Source organism: Callionymus lyra, chromosome 15 (genome assembly GCF_982586985.1).
Source record: "Callionymus lyra chromosome 15, fCalLyr1.hap1.1, whole genome shotgun sequence".
Lineage (NCBI taxonomy): Eukaryota > Metazoa > Chordata > Actinopteri > Syngnathiformes > Callionymidae > Callionymus > Callionymus lyra.
The window spans coordinates 8339044-8359810 of NC_141832.1; the positions used below are offsets into that span (position 1 = coordinate 8339044).

Here is a 20767-nt window from a genome sequence, read left to right on the forward strand (position 1 = left end):
AATTACTTACACTGTATTTTTACAGCATCAAATATTTTTACAGCATCAAAACCAAACTTTGAATTTAAAAAAACATCAAATTAAATGCACTGTTATTTTTTTCAATGCATAAATAAATTCAATTAAAATACATTTAATGTTAAAAAAAATCAGTGTTAGAAATTCATATTCAAAGTCCGATGGAAATTGTTTTCATCTATAAACATTTTAATACATAACTTATTTAATTCAAAGTATTAGATAAACTATTCAATGATTCCATAGACATGATCTTTAAATGTATCCATTAATATATGACTTCAACAGAAAACCTTTTTTTAAGAGTAAAAAATATTTATTTAACAGGTTTTATTTTTTTTAATGTAACGTCAAATAAAACTCTATGGTTTACATTTATATAATTTTAAAACTATTTATATTACAAATTATTATAATCGCAAAGATAGCATTAGCACCTTCTGCCCGCTAGGGTGCGCTTCCATCACGCTTTTAGATCGAGAGATAGATACACTTTATTAATAATAATAATACATTTTATTTGTAATACACTTTTGTCCTTTTAGGTAAAAAAAGAAAGAAGAGTCAAATTGTGAATTTAAACCAAAGTACTACTGTTGACTTGATACAAACGCACAATAAACAAATAAAAGAGATGAAAACAATCATTATAAAGCCCTTTATTTACTTTTAAATCCCCACTAATTCATTTTCACATAAGGCATAAAAATAAAGCCTTGTACAGTCAAATAAAACTACTTTCAACAGTTATATTGATTATTTCAGTTGCTATTGAGTCAACAAACTTATTCGTAAAAAGTAGAAATCCTTCGGTAAAAAGTGTAAATTTAATTAATTGGCAGTTATTGGACGAAGGCGACGAGATCCTTCCTCGTCACACGGTCCTGGACTTGGCCTGGCAGTAGAGCGCCATGGACACGATCATGGCGCACATCTGCAGAGAGAAGACGCTCTTTTAGCACAACTGTGTCGCTTTACAGAGCTATTGCTAAACCTGGAGCTAAGAGGATGAGGATCAGCTCCTCCAAGTGTTATTGATAGTTTTGTTTACCTCGATATTCCAGAAGATTTCCCTTTTTTTCACTATTTTCTTTCTTTTATTGGTCCTTTTTTGGACTTTAGCTTATTTATTTTTAATTTTAATAATGTCATGACAAGGTAAACTTCACTTAGCATTAATATTTTTTTTAGTTTTGTAACAAAATATATAAACATTTTTCTTTTTCTTCAAGATCTTAAAACAAATGAATGAAATATGTTATAATATGAAATCAAATGACATCTTAAGCTAATTTTACCATGTCCTCTTTCTATATGAAGTGTTTTTTATATTATATATATATTTTTTAATAAATCACATTTAAAATTAAATAATACACATTAAAATAACAACTATAGCATATTTGGTTTTATTTTATGACATAACTACAATTCCCCTTTAAATATTCTTTCTTGAAAAAATATATAAATCTTATTATATTTTATATTTAATGAAATACCATATAATATTCAAATAAATTACAGCTTGAGCTCATTTTGTAATGTATTTTTTGTGTTTTCCTATAATATTTTTAATATAAAATGTATTTAAAAATAATTATTACACAATTAAACACCTACGCTTTTACACGACCATAGCTTTTGCATTTTATTATTATTATTTTTAAACAAAATATAGGAAAATAATTTTCCTAAATGTATATTTTCATTAATCCTATCATAGTTTAAGCTTATTTTATCCTTTTTATTCTTTTTTAATTCGAAGTTTCTCCATCATATGAATGCTCCTTTTATTAGTCCCTTCTTTCTTTTATCTTGACGACAACATTCACAGTACATAATGTGGCCCCTGAAGGAATCCAAATCCTGGAGCTAAAGGAGGATGAGGATCAGCTCCTCCAGGTCTTGTCAAGTTCAAAGTTCACCTCTAGGGCAGCGATTGCCAGAGCCACGGCCACGATGGCTCCCGTGTTGCTCTCGATCATCTTCTTCATCTTCGGGAAACAGCCGGGAACCTGCGAGAGGAACCAAGATGGTGAACCAGGTTCCGAGAAGACGCCGAGTCTGCGTGACTCACCGGGCCTAAGGCGACCTCGCTCGCACTGCACGGCGCGTCGGACTCGTTGGCGCAGCAGAGCGGCGGGAACTTGTCGTTGTTCCCGACGTAGTACGGCGAGTCGGTGAAGTCCGAGGAGTTGTAGAACCCGCAGCAGCTCATCTGGACACAGATGTTAAGTTAATCCCCTGCATGAACAGTAGGGGGCGTCGCTCGTGACTCACGGTGCTCATGGTGGCGTTCCACAGGATGGTGATGTCAGGGTTCTTCCCGTAGTCCTTCTTGATGGTCTTTACCGCCACCGCGCCGACCTTGTCCAGAATCTCTCCGACCTGATGAGGCAGAGAAGGAAGTGAAGGACGAGTGATGAAGCTTCACGAAGCATCGTCTTGTGGTTCAGTAGGTGAAGCTACTGGCTTAGAGAGTGCCCCCTAGTGGAGGGTGAAGAGGATGCTTCATGAAGCTTCATCACTCCATCAATGACTTCACCTTGAAATACAAATAAATACAAATCTTTGTTGCATCTCTTAAGCGACGTTGGTTGAATTCCTGCCGCTCTGGGTTTGAACCTTCTACGAAGACTCACCAAAGGTCTGAAGACCAGGATGACGATGGCCCCGATGACCTCAGCGATGAAGACCACGAGGACAATGATGAAGAACTGGCAGGAAAACATTTGACTGTTAAAGTCGTATAAAGATTTATTGCAAGACCAGGTACGAGGTCAACGATACGATATATAGTGATACTGTAGTAACAGGGATATATGTGTAGTATTGTCCAGTACTTGACTCTGGTGTTGTAGTATTTACAGACCACATGACTCTCGTCCTCAGTCGTAACTGCTTTCATTTGTTTTCAAACCAAAATATGTCCAAACATCAGCTTTAAAAGCTCCCCGAGTCACTGTATCCTCTCGTCCTCAGTCGTAACTCCTTCATTTGTTTTCAAACCTAAAAAATGTCCAAACATCAGCTTTAAAAGCTCCCCGAGTCACTGTATCCTCTCGTCCTCAGTCGTAACTGCTTTCATTTGTTTTCAAACCAAAATATGTCCAAATATCAGCTTTAAAAGCTTCCGGAGTCACTGTATCCTCTCGTCCTCAGTCGTAACTCCTTCATTTGTTTTCAAACCAAAAAAATGTCCAAACATCAGCTTTAAAAGCTGCCCGAGTGACTGTATCCTCACGTCCTCAGTCGTAACTCCTTCATTTGTTTTCAAACCAAAAAAATGTCCAAACATCAGCTTTAAAAGCTGCTGGAGTCACTGTATCCTCTCGTCCTCAGTCGTAACTCCTTCATTTGTTTTCAAATCAAAAAAATGTCCAAACATCAGCTTCAAAAGCTGCCGGAGTAACTGTATCCTCTCGTCCTCAGTCGTAACTGCTTTCATTTGTTTTCAAACCAAAATATGTCCAAACATCAGCTTTAAAAGCTGCCGGAGTCACTGTATCCTCTCGTCCTCAGTCGTAACTGCTTTCATTTGTTTTCAAACCAAAATATGTCCAAACATCAGCTTTAAAAGCTGCCGGAGTCACTGTATCCTCTCGTCCCCAGTCAACGCCTAAGTCGTAAAAATATGTCCAAACATCAGCTTTAAAAGCAGCTGTAATCACTGTATCCTCTTGTCCTCAGTCATCGCCGACACATGACGACAATGTTCCTTTAGTAGCGAAGGGCGTAAGGACTGCTGCCATCTAGTGGCCGGAACTTTATTTGTAACACATAAATGAAAAAATGGTTTGAATACTTGCAATAAATAAAATTACTTTATTTTAAACAGTATTTAAATATAAACCAAAACAGACACAAAAATAAAATATACACTTTTTTAAAATGGATAAAGTGCTGTTGTTGATATCGGGGAGAGGACACCCTGGAAAGGTCACCAGTCCATCCACGGACAACCACTCGATAACTCTAGTTAACGGTTGACCTTTAAATGTTGCTGGGAGGAAACCTTAATTTGCCTCAAGTGGGATTGGAACCCTCAACCTTCCTCCATCGATGACACTATTGAACTCAAGGTCACAGCGACTTGTACGAGGGCAGGTTGTCCCTGAGCTTCAGGAGTTGAACCCTGGTCCTCCTGAAGCACCTGCAGCAAAGGTCCTTGACCCGCCGACCCGCCCTCCTCAGGCAGACGCTGGCCAGCGTGGAGCGGTCGCAGGCGCTCGACATCCACTTCACCTCCGCCACGCTCCAGTTCTCCAGCGCCGCCTCGTCCTCCTCCTCGCCGTCCTCGCTCAGGTCCACGGAGGAGAAGCTGCCGTCGTCGGTCAGCGGCTCGGTGACCTCACTCGAGAACAGGGCGACCAGACGCCTGTGCCTCACCCTGAGGTACGAGCTCGTCACGTGACCTTCAGCGACCTCCTTCATGTCAACTCTTCTTCTTCTCAACTCTTCTTCATGTCAACTCTTCTTCTTCTCAACTCTTCTTCATGTCAACTCTTCTTCTTCTCAACTATTCTTCATGTCAACTCTTCTTCTTCTCAACTCTTCTTCGTGTCAACTCTTTTTCTTCTCAACTCTTCTTCATGTCAACTCTTCTTCTTCTCAACTCTTCTTCGTGTCAACTCTTCTTCTTCTCAACTCTTCATCATGTCAACTCTTCTTCTTCTCAACTCTTCTTCATGTCAACTCTTCTTCTTCTCAACTATTCTTCATGTCAACGCTTCTTCTTCTCAACTCTTCTTCATGTCAACTCTTCTTCTTCTCAACTCTTCTTCATGTCAACTCTTCTTCTTCTCAACTATTCTTCATGTCAACGCTTCTTCTTCTCAACTCTTCTTCGTGTCAACTCTTTTTCTTCTCAACTCTTCTTCTTCTCAACTCTTCTTCGTGTCAACTCTTTTTCTTCTCAACTCTTCTTCATCTCAACTCTTCTTCTTCTCAACTCTTCTTCATGTCAACTCTTCTTATGTCAACTCTTCTTTATCTCAACTCTTCTTTATGTCAACTCTTCTTCATCTCAACACTTCTTCATCTCAACTCTTCTTCTTCTCAACTCTTCTTCATCTCAACTCTTCTTCATCTCAACTCTTCTTCATCTCAACTCTTCTTCTTCTCAACTCTTCTTTATGTCAACTCTTCTTCATCTCAACTCTTCTTCATCTCAACTCTTCTTCATCTCAACATTTCTTCATCTCAACTCTTCTTCTCAGCTATTTTTCTTCTCAACTCTTCTTTATGTCAACTCTTCTTCTTCTCAACTCTGTTTCATCTCAACTCTTCTTATTCTCAACTCAACTCTTTTTCATCTCAACTCTTCTTCATGTCAACTCTTCTTCTTCTCAACTCTTTTTCATGTCAACTCTTCTTCTCAACTCTTCTCAACTCAACTCTTCTTAATGTCAACTCTGATGACGCCCAAAGATGGAACGCACGCAACTTTTATAGTGAGGATAAGATTTCCCTTTGTTAGGTCGTCGTGGTGATGTCATCATGATGATGTCATCAAGCAACAGCATCATAAATGTCATCATCATAGTATGAACTCAAGTACTTTTTCTTCTTCTCCTTTATCTCCATCTTATTATCTTCATTCTTTTCCATCTCCATCTTTTTCTTCTCCTCTTCAATTTATTTTCTTTTCTCCTCCTTTTCCAGCTAATCTTTCTCCTTCTTCTTCTCCCCCTTCTATATCTTCATTCATCTGTATCTTCTTCTCTTAATCCTTTCCATCCCCATCTTCTCCTTCTTTATCTCCATCTTTTCTCATCATCTTTATCTACATCTTCTCCCCATTATTTCCATCTGCATCTTCTTTTTCTCCACCTCCATCTACATTTTCTTCTCCCCTGCTCTATCTTTACATTCATCTACATCTTCTTCTCCTTCATCTTCACCCCCTCTTACACTGTCAACATCTTCTTCTCCTCCTTATTCTTTACCCCCACCTGCTTCTTCTTCTCAATTCACACCTTCTCCTCCTTCTCCATCCTCTTCTCCTCCTTTATCAACATCTTCTCCTCCTTATTCTTTTCCATCTCCATCTTCTTCTCCTCCTCCTTTATCTACATCTTCTTCTCGTTCCTCTCACCTCCTCTTACACCGTCAACATCTTCTTCTCCTACTTATTCTTTTCCATCTCCATCTTCTTCTCCTCCTACTTTATCTACATCTTCTTCTCGTTCCTCTCACCTCCTCTTACACCGTCAACATCTTCTTCTCCTCCTTATTCTTTACCCCCACCTGCTTCTTCTTCTCAATTCACACCTTCTCCTCCTTCTCCATCCTCTTCTCCTCCTTTATCTCCATCTTCTCCTCCTTATTCTTTTCCATCTACATCTTCTTCTCCTCCTCCTTTATCTACATCTTCTTCTCGTTCCTCTTCACCTCCTCTTACACCGTCAACATCTTCTTCTCCGCCTTATTCTTTACCTCCACCTGCTTCTTCTCAATCCACACCTTCTCCTCCTCCACCTCATCCTTCTCCGTCTTCTTGTCCTCTTCCTCCATCTACATCTTCTTCTCCATCTCTTTTATCTTCTCCATCTTCTTCTCCTTCTCCAGCTACTTCTTCTTCTCCTCCCTCTTCTCCACCTTCCTCATCTCCTCATACTACATCTTCTTTTCTTTCCCCAACTCCTCCTCCTCCTTCACTTCCCTCTTTCACCATCTACATCATTTTCTTCTCCTCCTCTTTCAGCTCCATCCATCCATTCTTCTCATTTTCACCATTTCATTTCATACCTTCTCATCCTCTTTTTGCTTCTCCTCTTTTTTCTCCAACCCTACCTCCTTGACCTTTGACCTTTCTGCTCTTCTTTTTGTTAGCATTCTTCAAGTTTTCTTGTATTTTTTCATCTTATTGATCTCAATGTTTTTCTTCTTTCTTATTGTTGGACATATTTGTCTTGTCAATGTCGTTGCTCTTATTGTTGTTGTTCTCGTTCTTCCTCCTGGTCCTTGACTCTTTCTTCTTGTTATTATTCATCCTCCCTTTTTCACGTTCAAGACACTTCTCGTATTTCTTCTTCTCCTTGTTCCACTCATCTTGGACGTTTCCTTGTTTTTAACCCGAGATGACTGAGGACGAGAGGATACAGTGATTCCAGCTGCTTTTAAAGCTGATGTTTGGACATATTTTTACGACTTAGGCGTTGACTGAGGACGAGAGGATACAGTGACTCCAGCAGCTTTTAAACTGATGTTTGGACATATTTTGGTTTGAAAACGAATGAAATCAGTTACGACTGAGGATTTTAACCTCGGACCATATTGTTTGTGAATATTTGCGACACGTTGTCGACCGGTCACGGGTTCATAAGGTCACGGGTTCATAAGGTCACGTACCATCAGCAGCATGCAGCGACTCTCCTTCATGGCGCCGCAGCAGCCCAGGAAGCCGATGAGCAGCAGCAGCGCTCCGACGGCGATGAGCAGGTATCCCACGTGCAGCACCTGGTTCAGCTCCGGAGGAAGGTTCTTGATCTTCCCCAGCAGGTCGAACATGGAGCCGCTGTCCACCTTCACCCAGATGCCCACGCCCAGGACAGCGACACCGGCCAGCTGAGGAGCACAGCACACTTCTCTGGAGAACAACATCTGGGGGTTCATGTCTCCGTGGAGTCGGGACTTACGAATATAATGCCGTTGAAGACGAACATCATGAACTTCAGGAATCCGAAGCAGCCCATGGTTCCTGCTGGTTTGAAGACCTGGCAGAAGAGGAACACGTTTTTTTTATATTTTCACCTGCTTCGCACATACCTCCTCCAAGGAGCTCATCGTTGTGAGTCTGGCAACGCAAACCACAGCAAGATGTTCTTTTTAAGTTGTCTTTTAGCGCGCATACCTCCTCCAAGCAGCTTGTGTCGTCATGGTATAGAAAATAAAAATGTATGTCAAGGTCACACGCAGCCAAAAATCTACCCTCACATCATCGTTGGAGAATTTGGCAACAAAAACAACAACAAAATGTATTGCCATGTGTGTGAGGGTTATTTTTTAAGCTGTAGCTAGCACATACTAGTTGACTTGTTGTGTTTAAAGATGTACTTGTTGACTTATTGTTGTGTTTAAAGATGTACTTGTTGACTTATTGTTGTGTTTAAAGATGTACTTGTTGACTTATTGTCGTGTTTAAAGATGTACTTGTTGACTTATTGTTGTGTTTAAAGATGTACTTGTTGACTTATTGTTGTGTTTAAAGATGTACTTGTTGACTTATTGTTGTGTTTAAAGATGTACTTGTTGACTTATTGTTGTGTTTAAAGATGTACTTGTTCACTTATTGTTGTGTTTAAAGATGTACTTGTTGACTTATTATTGTGTTTAAAGATGTACTTGTTTACTTATTGTTGTGTTTAAAGATGTACTTGTTGACTTATTGTTGTGTTTAAAGATGTACTTGTTGACTTATTGTTGTCTTTAAAGATTTACTTGTTGACTTATTGTTGTGTTTAAAGATGTACTTGTTGACTTATTGTCATGTTTAAAGATGTACTTGTTGACTTATTATTGTGTTTAAAGATGTACTTGTTGACTTATTATTGTGTTTAAAGATGTACTTGTTGACTTATTGTTGTGTTTAAAGATGTACTTGTTGACTTATTGTTGTGTTTAAAGATGTACTTGTTGACTTATTGTCGTGTTTAAAGATGTACTTGTTGACTTATTATTGTGTTTAAAGATGTACTTGTTGACTTATTATTGTGTTTAAAGATGTACTTGTTGACTTATTGTTGTGTTTTAAGATGTACTTGTTGACTTATTGTTGTGTTTAAAGATGTACTTGTTCACTTATTGTTGTGTTTAAAGATGTACTTGTTCACTTATTATTGTGTTTAAAGATGTACTTGTTGACTTATTATTGTGTTTAAAGATGTACTTGTTGACTTATTGTTGTGTTTAAAGATGTACTTGTTCACTTATTATTGTGTTTAAAGATGTACTTGTTTACTTATCGTTGTGTTTAAAGATGTACTTGTTGACTTATTGTTGTGTTTAAATATGTACTTGTTGACTTATTGTTGTGTTTAAAGATGTACTTGTTGACTTATTGTTGTGTTTAAAGATGTACTTGTTGACTTATTGTCGTGTTTAAAGATGTACTTGTTGACTTATTATTGTGTTTAAAGATGTACTTGTTGACTTATTATTGTGTTTAAAGATGTACTTGTTGACTTATTGTTGTGTTTAAAGATGTACTTGTTTACTTATTGTTGTGTTTAAAGATGTACTTGTTGACTTATTGTTGTGTTTAAAGATGTACTTGTTGACTTATTGTTGTGTTTAAAGATGTACTTGTTTACTTATTGTTGTCTTTAAAGATGTACTTGTTGACTTATTGTTGTGTTTAAAGATGTACTTGTTGACTTATTGTTGTGTTTAAAGATGTACTTGTTTACTTATTGTTGTCTTTAAAGATGTACTTGTTGACTTATTGTTGTGTTTAAAGATGTACTTGTTGACTTATTGTTGTGTTTAAAGATGTACTTGTTCACTTATTGTTGTGTTTAAAGATGTACTTGTTGACTTGTTGTCGTGTTTAAAGATGTACTTGTTGACTTGTTGTCGTGTTTAAAGATGTACTTGTTCACCTATTGTTGTGTTTAAAGATGTACTTGTTCACTTATTGTTGTGTTTAAAGATGTACTTGTTCACCTATTGTTGTGTTTAAAGATGTACTTGTTGACTTGTTGTCGTGTTTAAAGATCTAGTTGACGTTTGTTGTGTTTAAAGATGTACGACATTAAATTGAAAATATATTACAAATAAAACCACCTGTGATGTCATCTCTGCTGATGTGTTTAGTCGATCAACAGCAAACACACAACAAGTGATTCTGTGTTGGTCAACAATGAGCAGCGAGCCATGTTCCCGCCTCCACACCTGTCCCTCTATTCAACTGACCTCAGACCAGCTGCTCACGTGCACTGACGTCTGGACCAGGAAGTGGCGGTGAGTTCAACAGTCAAATTAAATGTAAATGAAAGAAGGTTCAGTCAGATAAACGAGAAACTTCCTCTTTTTCTCTACCACAATAACCAGAACAACATTTGACCAGAACTGAGGTCTAAAGTTTACAGTCATCGTTAGATTCGATACAGGAAGAAGGTTAGGAATGAAAAGTAGCATAGAATGAATATACACTTTAAAAATATATATATGTTACACTGTATTTTGTCTGTATTATTGAAAATATTAAACTGTATTATTGAAAAATGGAATAATAAGGTTGAATGTTTAAAATAAATAATAAAATCTATATATATATATATATATATATATATATTTTTTTTTTTTTCCAAAAACCTTTCGGCATGAACAACATAATATGAGACAAAAATAAAACAACTATCAAAATGAATGTAGTAAAAAAGGCAAATTCATGAGAAAATATAACGTACAATTTCAGTAGAAAATGTAAATAAATAAATAATTAAAATGCGGCAATAATAAATAAATCGTATAAATGTGAAACTTTTACATAATTAAAATGGTTCTAAAAATAAATATAAACAGGTTATATAAATAATAAATATAATATTAAATAATAAATACACATTAAAGCATCATTATTGAACTTAGCCATGAATTTGTATGAAATATTTTTTAAATATATTTTAGTCAGAGAGAATAAATAACTAACAGAAACGTTCATCAAGTCAAAATGTGAGCATTTACTTCAGATATGTACAAGTATATAAAGTAAATGATTATATTAAATAACATATTTAAAAATAAAAAAAACAATTAAAATATTCTGCTGAGAATAAATAAAAAGATTAAAAAATTGATAAGACCTCAATATAATATTAGGCTAAATAAATTGTTATCTATAGAAAAATAATTATTACGGGACATTTTTTTCGGTAGAAACTGTAAATAAATAGAAAATAAATTATTCTAAATGACTTTTTTACAAAAATAAATTTAAATCGTTCGGTAAATACATTAATAAATGCCAATAACAAATGTAAGTCACAAATTCCAATATTGAAAAAATAATGGTTATATTAAATATATTTTAAACAACATGATCAAAAATGAGAATAAAAATAATAAACTTTTTATAAGGCCTGCAACGTTATATTAGGCCAAAATAATTAGTTCTAATATATATAAAATAGATTCCACACACATTTTAAACAACTTAAATAGTAATTAATGAGAAAAAATGCATTAACAGCATCAGTAAGACATGTGAAGAGAAAATAAAGTAATAATTGTTTAAAACGTGACTAATAATGTTTAACATCATAACACACATTTGTGGTGAAAACACCACGATGCGGTTTCACGTCGTGACAAAGGAAACAGAAGTCGAATGAAGATGTGTTTGTTTGTCGCGGACGAGAACAAAGTTCCCTTTTGTCAGTGACACACAAAACCATCTTCAGCGGTGACGGAGCAAAAACCCTGCCTCGGGTTTTCAACCCTTTGAGCAACAGGCGACTCCTTTCGAGGGAATCGTGTGGGACCAGCTGTGTGTTGTGCCCACGAGTCGACATGTTGCACTCGAGTGGCTTTGAGACAATCAGGGCAGAGAGACAGGTGAGTCCGACAGGTGAGTCCGACAGGTGAGTCCGACAGGTGAGTCCGACAGGTGAGTCCGACAGGTGAGGGGGGTGAGGAGGGTGAGGAGGGTGAGGAGGGTGAGTCGGAGGTGAAGACCTTCCACAGAAGAATAAACACGTCTTACCTTCGTCTGGATGAAGAACCTCTCGTGGCTCCAGAGACGAACTGAGGGAGAGCGTTGAGAGATGGCGAGCGAGAGAGAGCGAGTGGGTGTGACCACGGCAACACATCATCGCCATGGAGCCGTCTCCCCCGCCGAGGGAGGGAGGGAGGGAGGGAGGGGGAGACGGCGTCTGACCTTACTGCCATTATCCAAACAGGAGGAACTGGTTTGAACATGAGACCCAATCATATCATCTCGTCTCCTGGCAACCCGAGTACGATTCCCAGATTTGCTCGGAGGAGGGAACGTCAATGTGTCAGGGGGACTCGTCGGGCGCACCTCAGGGCTCCGTCCTCGCTCCGTCTTCACTTCTGAGTTCAGGTCTACGATAGATATTTTAAAGCTGACTTTGTAGAAAAGAAGAAACACAATATTTGAGTTTATTTCTAGAATAAATATTAACCCACTCAAGCTGCTTCTCCGGGTCTCTGGACAGATTCCCAGGAAGAACTAAACTCAGTACACAGTGTTGTGAGGGAGTTTTGGTTTAGTAGCATCTTTTTAAATAATTATTTTACCTTTTTTTATCTTGAACAAAACAAATGGAAGTATTTATATTAATCAAATGTATTTGTTTGTGTGTATACATGTACACAGAAGGTCTGGGTGTCAAAGAAGAGACAGACAGACAGAAATTGACACAGAGGAAGGAAGACAAACCCAAAGAAAACGGCAGACATTGTCACACAGACAGACAGACACACAAAAAGACAGACAGAGGGAGACGGACGCACACATGGAGAAAGACACAGAGACAGACACATGGAGAGACAGACACACACAGATCGGCAGCCAGACAGACACACAGAGAAAGACGTCAACACACATAGACAGACAGACAGAAAGACACACATAAACTCAAACAGAGAGACAGACGGACAAACACATAGATAGACAGAGACACACACGCACAGAGACAGACACACCGACACACACCGAGAGACACGCACACGCACACACACACACACACACACACACACAGACAGACTAACAGAGAGACAGAAACACACACATTGACAGAGAGAGAGACAGAAACACACACATAGACAGAGACAGACACACCCACACACAGGGAGACAGACACATACACATAGACGGAGAGAGAGACAGACAGGCACACACATTGACAGAGAGAGACAGACACACAGGAGACAGACAGACACTCATAGACAGAGAGCGAGACAGACAGACAAAGGGACACACAGAGAGACAGACAGACAGACAGACAGACAGACAGAGAGACAGACAGAGAGTTGTGTGTAAAGTGACTCCAGAGAAGAACAAAGATGTTCAGCTTCACATGAACATGTCAGTCGACCTTCTCTTCATCTCTGACTCACTCAAACATAGTTACACAATCAATCCTGCTGGATGATGACAAACAAAGCGCACAAAAGAAACTTTCAGTGACTTCATCGGTCGTCAGAGGAAAAAGTGCTTTTAATACGATGTTTTCCTGAGAACTGGATGTGGAAGAGTGAGCGTTGAACCCACACACACACACACACACACACACACACACACATTACTACACAATGTTCTTTGTCCACTTAAAAGTGTTTGTAGAAAAATAAATTAGTGTCAAAGTTCATTTATTTTGAAGGTCGTCTGGGTCAGTGTCGAGAGGGCGGAGCTTTTGCCACACGAGGGCGCCAAAAATCCTTTTGGGTCAGCCTTCGCCGGGTGTCCCTGAAGGCCTCACAGGTCCGGGGAAGGCCTCACGAGTCCCTGAAGGCCTCACGGGTCCCTGAAGACCTCACGGGTCCATGAAGGCTTCACAGGTTCCTGAAGGCCTCACGGGACCCTGAAGGCCTCACGGGACCCTGAAGGCCTCACGGGACCCTGAAGGCCTCACGGGACCCTGAAGGCTTCACGGGTTCCTGAAGGCTTCACGGCTTCCTGAAGGCCTCATGGTTTCCTGAAGGCTTCACAGGTTCCTGAAGGCCTCATGGTTTCCTGAGGGCTTCAAGGGTTCCTGAGGGCTTCAAGGGTTCCCGAGGGCCTTAAGAGTCCCTTAAGGCCTTAAGAGTCCCTGAAGGCCTCATGGTTTCCTGAAAGCTTCAAAGGTTCCTTAAGGCCTCACGTTTTTCTGAGGGACCTCACATGTTTCTGAGTGCCTCATGGGTCCCTGAAGGCCTCATGGGTTCCTGAAGGCCTCATGGGTTCCTGAAGGCTTCCAGGTTCCTAAATGCACCCAGGTTCCTAAAGACCTCACAGGTTTTTGAGGGCCTCAAGGGTCCCTGAGGGCTTCACATGTTTCTTAAGGCCTCACAGGTTTCTGAGGGCCTCGCGGATTTCTGAGGGCCTCACGGGTCCCTGAAGGCCTCATGGGTTCCTGAAGGCTTCCAGGTTCCTGAAGGCTTCCAGGTTCCTAAAGGCCTCACAGGTTTTTGAGGGCATCACGGGTCCCTGGTGGCCTCCCGGATCCCTGAAGGCCTAACGGATCCCTGATGGCCTCACAGGTCCCTGAAGGCCTCACAGGTCCCTGAAGGCCTCACGGATCCCCAAGGGCCTCACGGGTCCTGCTTGTCCGGGTGACTCTTGAGCTTGTGGAACTTGACGCTGTCCAGCCTCTCGAAGCGTTTGTGGCAGAAGTCGCAGGTGAAGTTGAAGTGAGCGTCAGTCGTGTGTTTCTTCATGTGCCAGTTGAGCGACGCCCGCTGACGACACTGGTAACCACAGATCTCACACCTGTGAGCACAGCATCATCAGAACCACCGGGAATTAAGAGACACGCAATTAAACTATACGTTATTATTTTATTTAATGTATTTTTAACATTATTTCTATAGATACTAAAACTTTGTCATTTGTATTACTTATTATTTGATTAACTTTTGCATTATAACTTTATAATAGAACAGTTATTTATTTTGATTGGTATCATGTTTTTTATATACTTTTCTTGTTAAAGTTGTGTTTTTAACATTTATTATCGAGTTACTAAAATGGTTTTTAATCATATTTATTGTAAAATCATTATTTCTTACTTTTGAAATAATAACTGTAAATGAAATGTATCATTTTATATTTTTATAATTACTCATCTTTTTGATGTTTTTAACATTTTTAATTTAGTTACTAAAATAAAATGTATTTTAAATGTTAAAATTGAGTTCTTCTACATTTTCTTTAGTTAAATAATCAAGATTAAATGATGTAAAACAGTATAACGGCCATCAGAGTTTTGAATGATTGAATTTCAAATTTTAAATGATTTTTGAAAAACGGTTTTAAAGAATTTAATAACATTGTTTGAATTAAAATAAATAAATAATTAAATACAATAATTCCTATATTTGAAAAGTCAGGCGACGCGCAGACATTTTTTATATTGAATTCAAAAGGTTAATAATTGAGGAATATTTGAATTTTGAAAAAGGTTTTTTCAATGATGGGAATAAAGATATCAAAGTGTATGTGGAAAACATTTTTTTCTTAAAACCCCCCAACAAATGAATTGAATTATTAAAAAGAAAAGTTTAAAAATTTGAAATATTTAATTAAATCTTCAACATTCTGATGCCAAAGTTTACAATATTCAAGTTTTCTTCATTCAAATACTAGTATGTATTGAACGAGACTCAGTGAAACTTACTGCAGAGGAGTTTCTCCGGTGTGAGTCCGTCTGTGAACCTCCAGGTGGTTTTTACGCTTGAAAGACTTTCCACACGTCTCACAGATGAAGTCTCGGACCCCTGCACACACACACACACACACATAAACACACACACACACACACACACACAAACACACACACACACACGTCGACCTCCGTCAGGCGTCTCCTCCTCACCTGAGTGGATGATCATGTGACGGTGCAGGTGGTTGCTCAGGTAGAACTTCTTCCCACAGCCGGGGTGAGGACAGACCTTGGTCCTTCCTTTCCTGTGGACCAGGTTGACGTGGTTCTGCCGGAGAAGCAAGACGTTAGGATCAGCACTGAACCAGGTCCAGGAGGAGGAGGTTCCTGGAGGTCTGACCTGGAAGCTGCTGACCGCCACGTAGACTTGACTGCAGCCCTCGTACGGACAGTGGAACATCTTCAACATGCCGTCGGCCTCGATCACCTGACCCCGTCTGGTCCTCCTGGACCTGCACACGCCGGGATCGGAATATTTAGGTGTTAAATCTTACAAATATTTAAACTGTATATTTTATTTTATTTTATTTCATTATCTCCAGATTTAAAACATTCAATTATTTTTTTTAAATGGGATTTAAAGGACATTTTCACTTAGAGTTTGATATAATAATTCCAAAAATTTAAAATACATTTTCTAAATTCAATATTTATTTAATTTGTAGCCTTTTTAATTCAATATAAAAATTAACAATCACATGACAGTCGGTGTGTCGTGTGATTGGCTGAGAGTTTAATCAAGTAGCTCGGTACTCCATTGGTATTGTCTGATGAAACTATGATACTACAGTTTTAGATTGAACTTAAAAGGCTGCAAAGAAAATAATTTAGAACATTTACTATTGGATTGTTGGATTAGAAAATCAAACGCTATGTGTTAAAAAATAATTCATTTTGAAATTATTTTTTATTCAATTATTTTTTAAATATTAATGATTAAATCTACAAATTATTTAATTAAAAATTCAACATTTTAATATATATATATATATATATTATTGAATTCAATATTTCATAATTATAATTAAATGCATAAAAATACATAAAAAAAAGTCAACATTAAAAATGTTTAAACTTTATTGTTTTTGAAAGATTTTTTTCCATTGTTTCCAAATTCAAAACGTTAAATCATTTTTTTTTAAAAAGGATTTTTTTTTTCTACATAGAGTACGATATCAAAATTCCAATAGTGAAAAATCTATTTTTTTAAATTCAATTTTTTTTCTTCCATTTGTAGCTTTTTAAGTTCCATATAAAAATGTCACATGACAGTCTGTGTGTCGTGTGATTGGCTGAAAGTAACTCAGTTCTGGTTATAAAACTTAAAAGGCTTCAAAAATTCAATTTACAACATTTTTTTCACAACAATTTATTTTTTAATTGTTTGAAATTAGAATATCAAACCCAATGTGTGTAAAAAAAAAAACCCATTTTTTTTATTTTATTCAATTATTAATAAATATAAACATTAAAAATTCAAGATTTCAATATATTATTGAATTCAATATTACATAATTATAATCAGATTCAAATTCAATAAATAGTCTGGCACTGATTTACTTCCATCATCGTAGGACTTCAGGACGTCACCTGCTCAGACTCTGCTCGCTCTCACAGCTCAGAGCGTCGCCCGAAGGCTGCAGCAGCTGCTCGTCCTCAGCGTCGGCCATCTTGGATTCTACGGCGGCGCACGAGAGGTCGTCGTCTGCACCCACGTCGGCCATGTTGAGCTGGATCCCCTCGGACGCCAGAGCCTGGTACGAGGGTCCGGTGATGATGATCAACTACAACCAACATCGACCCTTTTATTGACCAGCGTGAAGTTGAAACATCCACTTTTATGACATTTTAACTTATTTAACAGCATTTTTTTTATATTTCTAACCCGTAAAATCTATGGCAGTAAATCAGTGTCTTAATTGAATTTAACATTGAATATTTTTATAGAAATGTTGTTGTTTTATTAACATTAAACTATTTTGTATTGAATAATTTAAGTTAATCATTTCTATATTGAAAGGTTGACATCGTTTTAAATTATTATTATTATTATTTTTTACACATAGTTTGGTTTTTATTTCAAATAATTCCAAATTTATATTTTCCAAATTCAATATTCTTTAATATCTACTCTTAAATTCAATCTTCAAATGGTATAACGGTGTCACCAGACAATACCAAACGAGCACCGAGCTACTTGATTGAACTTTCAGCCAATCATGTGACTCGCAGATGATCATGTGACAACATAGAAGCACAAGATCAAGCAGCTCGGTGCTCGTTTGGTATGGTCTGGTGGCACATTTATACTATTTAAATATTGAATTCAAAAGACTAAAATAAAAAAAAATTGAATTTAGTCCATTTATTTTTGGATTATTAGAATTAGAATATCAAACTCTATATGTAAAAAAAATATTTATTGTGAAAATACCTAAAAAATAAATAAATCAGTCTTTAAATATAAAAATAAGTTAGTAAGTAATATTTGTAAAGCTCTTTTCTATTCTCGTCTGGAATATTGTAACAGTTTATTTTGGTGTCTAAACAAGAAGGATGTGTCTCGCCTGCAGTTGATACAAAACTCTGCAGCAACAATTCTGAGCCGCTCTAGTAGAAGAACTCACATTTCTCCGATCCTTAAAACTCTTCACTGGCTTCCACTTTCTTTCAGAGTAAACTTTAAAATTCTGGTTCTTACTTCTAGATCTATTCATGGTCAGACCTTCCATCAGTGACAACAAATCCATCGTTTTAATATAGAAATTGTTTGTTTCTATAAAACAAAATCAAAGGTTGCACATTCTAAATGTAAAATTCTGTCATTTAATATTTGATGGCACTGATATAATGTCATAATAAAATGCACAGAATGGTAGCGATTTAAGTGATATTTAGACTCATGACGCCGTCTTCACCTGAGAAGATTCCAACGCCGTCCTCTGCTCCGCCGCGACACCTCCGCTCGCCACACTCTGAAGCTCCTGCGCGTCGAACATTTCTTCCGGCTCCTGGAGCGACGCCGGCACCAGAACCTCAGAGTCCAGGTGAACCGAACAACCCTCCGACAACATGGCCGAACCATCCACTCCAGCCGATCCGGGCCAGGGAGACTCGTGGGGTAGATCTTTAGGAGAGACCTCTAGAGCTTCAGCCGCGCTCTCGTGTGGATCATCTTCATCCGATTCCATGTTTACATCTGCGCCTCGTCTATCCTTGCGCTTCCTCCGGCCCGTGCGCTCCGGCCCGGCGTCCTCCTCCTCGTCTCGCTCGGAGTCGCTGGCCGCCCTCGGCACGGAGATCAGGTACTGGACGAAGGAGTGGTCCGAGTCACACTTCCAGACGGCGGCGCTGGAGAAGTTGCAGTGCGGACGCAGGGCGATGAGGTGCGGCTCGCTCGGGCAGGAGCTCGAGTGTTCCTGGTACCAGCGGACCAGGCTGCGGAGGCTCGTCACGCACTCCTTCATGCCTGGAATACATAGGTTTCTTTAGGTTTCCATAGGGAAGTATATCAGTTTTTAAGTGGTTTAATTTTGATTTGATTTTTTTTAAATGTTGTTTTTTAAGATTTTTTTCAACATTTAAATTCGAATATTTACATTAAAAATGTTTTACACATAGAGTTTGATATTCTTATTCCAAAAATTCGTTTTCTAAATTCAATATTAACATTTTTAAAGCCTTTTAAATTCAATATAAAAATGTTAGTATAATAGTGTCACCAGACAAAGCCAACAGAGCACCGAGCTACTAGATCGAAATCACGTGATTGTCGTCGTCGCACAGGATTGGCTGAAAGTTTCAAGGTAGAAATTTACAAATTCAATCGTTAAAAAAAGGATTTAATACTTATTTATTAAGACAAATCTGATAAAACTGATATACGTCCATAGTAAATCAACAACATAGAAAATAGTTTTGAGAATAAATACAAGAAAAGAACATTTTAAAATGTTAATAAATAAAATAAAAAAATGAGATAATACACACAATAAATAAATGTTTAATTAAACAATCGTAAGATGAAAAGTAAAATAAGAGTTTTGAGAATTAGTGACTAAATTAAATAAGCTAAAAGCACAAAACTATAACTAATAAAACATACACAAGATAAAAAGAAGACAATAAATAAATGTATCAATTTATTATGTGAAAAATAATATTTAAGAAAAGTACCGAACTACTTCGGCCAATCATGCAACGTGCAGACGATCACATGACGACAAAGAAACACGTTTTAAAAACAGACGTTGCTTTTTTTTTAATATCATATTTAACTGTCAAATGGATTCACTTTTTTTTTTTACTGACTTTCATAATAGTTTTACTCTAATATGCTTTTTATTAATGAATCTAAATTGTTGTTACTACTGTTCTGTTTTTTAATTAATCATGTTTTTGATTTATTTGAAGGACGCTGTGAAATTAAATGTCTCACAAGTTTATATAAAATATATTATTATTATTAATACTAATATGTTAGTAAAAAAAAAACAAGACTGAATTTTAAAAAGCTTTACATTTTTAAAAAAAAACCGAATTTAGAACATTTTGATTTATTGAATTGTATTTGTTTATTGTGTATAAAAAAACCTGTTGAAATATTTGATTAAATTGTTAAAAAAAAAAAAAAATCATACAATCATAAATAAGATTTTTTTTAAAACATTTCATTAAAAATATTCAATTCAATTATTTTAAAAAATCAAAAAAATCTTTGCTTAAAGAAAAACCTTTTAATAAGAGAAAAATCCATTTGAAATTTTGAATTTAACCTTTAAATATTCGGATGACATTGATAAACGTACATACAATAATAAACATCTCAGATGAGAAACTAAAAAAAAAAACACTTTCATCTCAAACTATTTCTGTTTAAAACCCAGTTGTTTCTCTTACCTTTCTTCTGTTTCTTTGCATTCTCTCCATCATTCTTCTTCCTGCAGTGAAACGACATCTTTAGAAACAACATCTCCACCTTCACAGCAGGTGACTGAAGACCACCGACCCGCCGTGCTCCTCCGGGTACTTCTCCCCGAAGGTGGAGTAGAGCAGGATCAGGTAGTCCGCCAGACCCGCGTCGCTCAGGCTGGTCCTCCGGCGGACTTCGCTCCACAGCGTGTGCGACTCTCCCAGGTAGACCCTCCGGACGTCGTACTTCTTCCGCGACTCCAGGCGCCTCTGGGCTCGGTCCGAGTCCGTGAGCTTGGGTCGGCCCCGGCACCGCCGCGCCGAGGCTCTGGTCCCCGGCTCCACGTCCAGAGGAGACTCCGTCAGGCTGAGCGCCATCTTGCTTGGCTTGTTTTGATCCCGACACCGGAAGTCCTCCCGCTTTTAAAATAAATCTTCCATTTCCTTTA

At 37.8% G+C, this 20767-nt stretch overlaps 1 protein-coding gene across 1 annotated transcript; it reads right to left on the reverse strand.

Annotated features, from left to right (window-relative positions):
• Positions 1 to 662: 662 nt before the first annotated feature.
• Positions 663 to 20701, reverse strand: znf653 (zinc finger protein 653). The gene is made up of 16 exons (XM_087809612.1): positions 20416 to 20701; positions 20307 to 20347; positions 18326 to 18876; positions 16998 to 17191; positions 15748 to 15859; positions 15561 to 15675; positions 15363 to 15462; positions 14282 to 14455; positions 11726 to 11828; positions 7659 to 7736; positions 7372 to 7587; positions 2661 to 2735; positions 2299 to 2406; positions 2096 to 2236; positions 1944 to 2033; positions 663 to 952 (listed from the first exon to the last, which is right to left on the reverse strand). Exons 1-16 carry the CDS (start codon positions 20694 to 20696, stop codon positions 893 to 895), a joined length of 2439 nt encoding a protein of 812 aa, XP_087665738.1. The 5' UTR covers positions 20697 to 20701; the 3' UTR covers positions 663 to 892.
• Between the last annotated feature and the right edge of the window lie 66 nt (positions 20702 to 20767).

What these genes read in the sequence shown, in the direction of transcription:
- znf653 (XM_087809612.1), bottom strand. Translation starts at nt 20,696, where the DNA reads ATGGCGCTCAGCCTGACGGAGTCTCCTCTGGACGTGGAGCCGGGGACC. An exon ending in CACCCGGACAAGCAGGACCC is followed by an intron (nt 11,829 to 14,281) that starts GTGAGGCCCTTG and finishes ATGGCGATGATG; the next exon opens with TGTTGCCGTGGTCACACCCA. An exon ending in TCTTCAACGGCATTATATTC is followed by an intron (nt 7,588 to 7,658) that starts GTAAGTCCCGAC and finishes TGTGCTCCTCAG; the next exon opens with CTGGCCGGTGTCGCTGTCCT.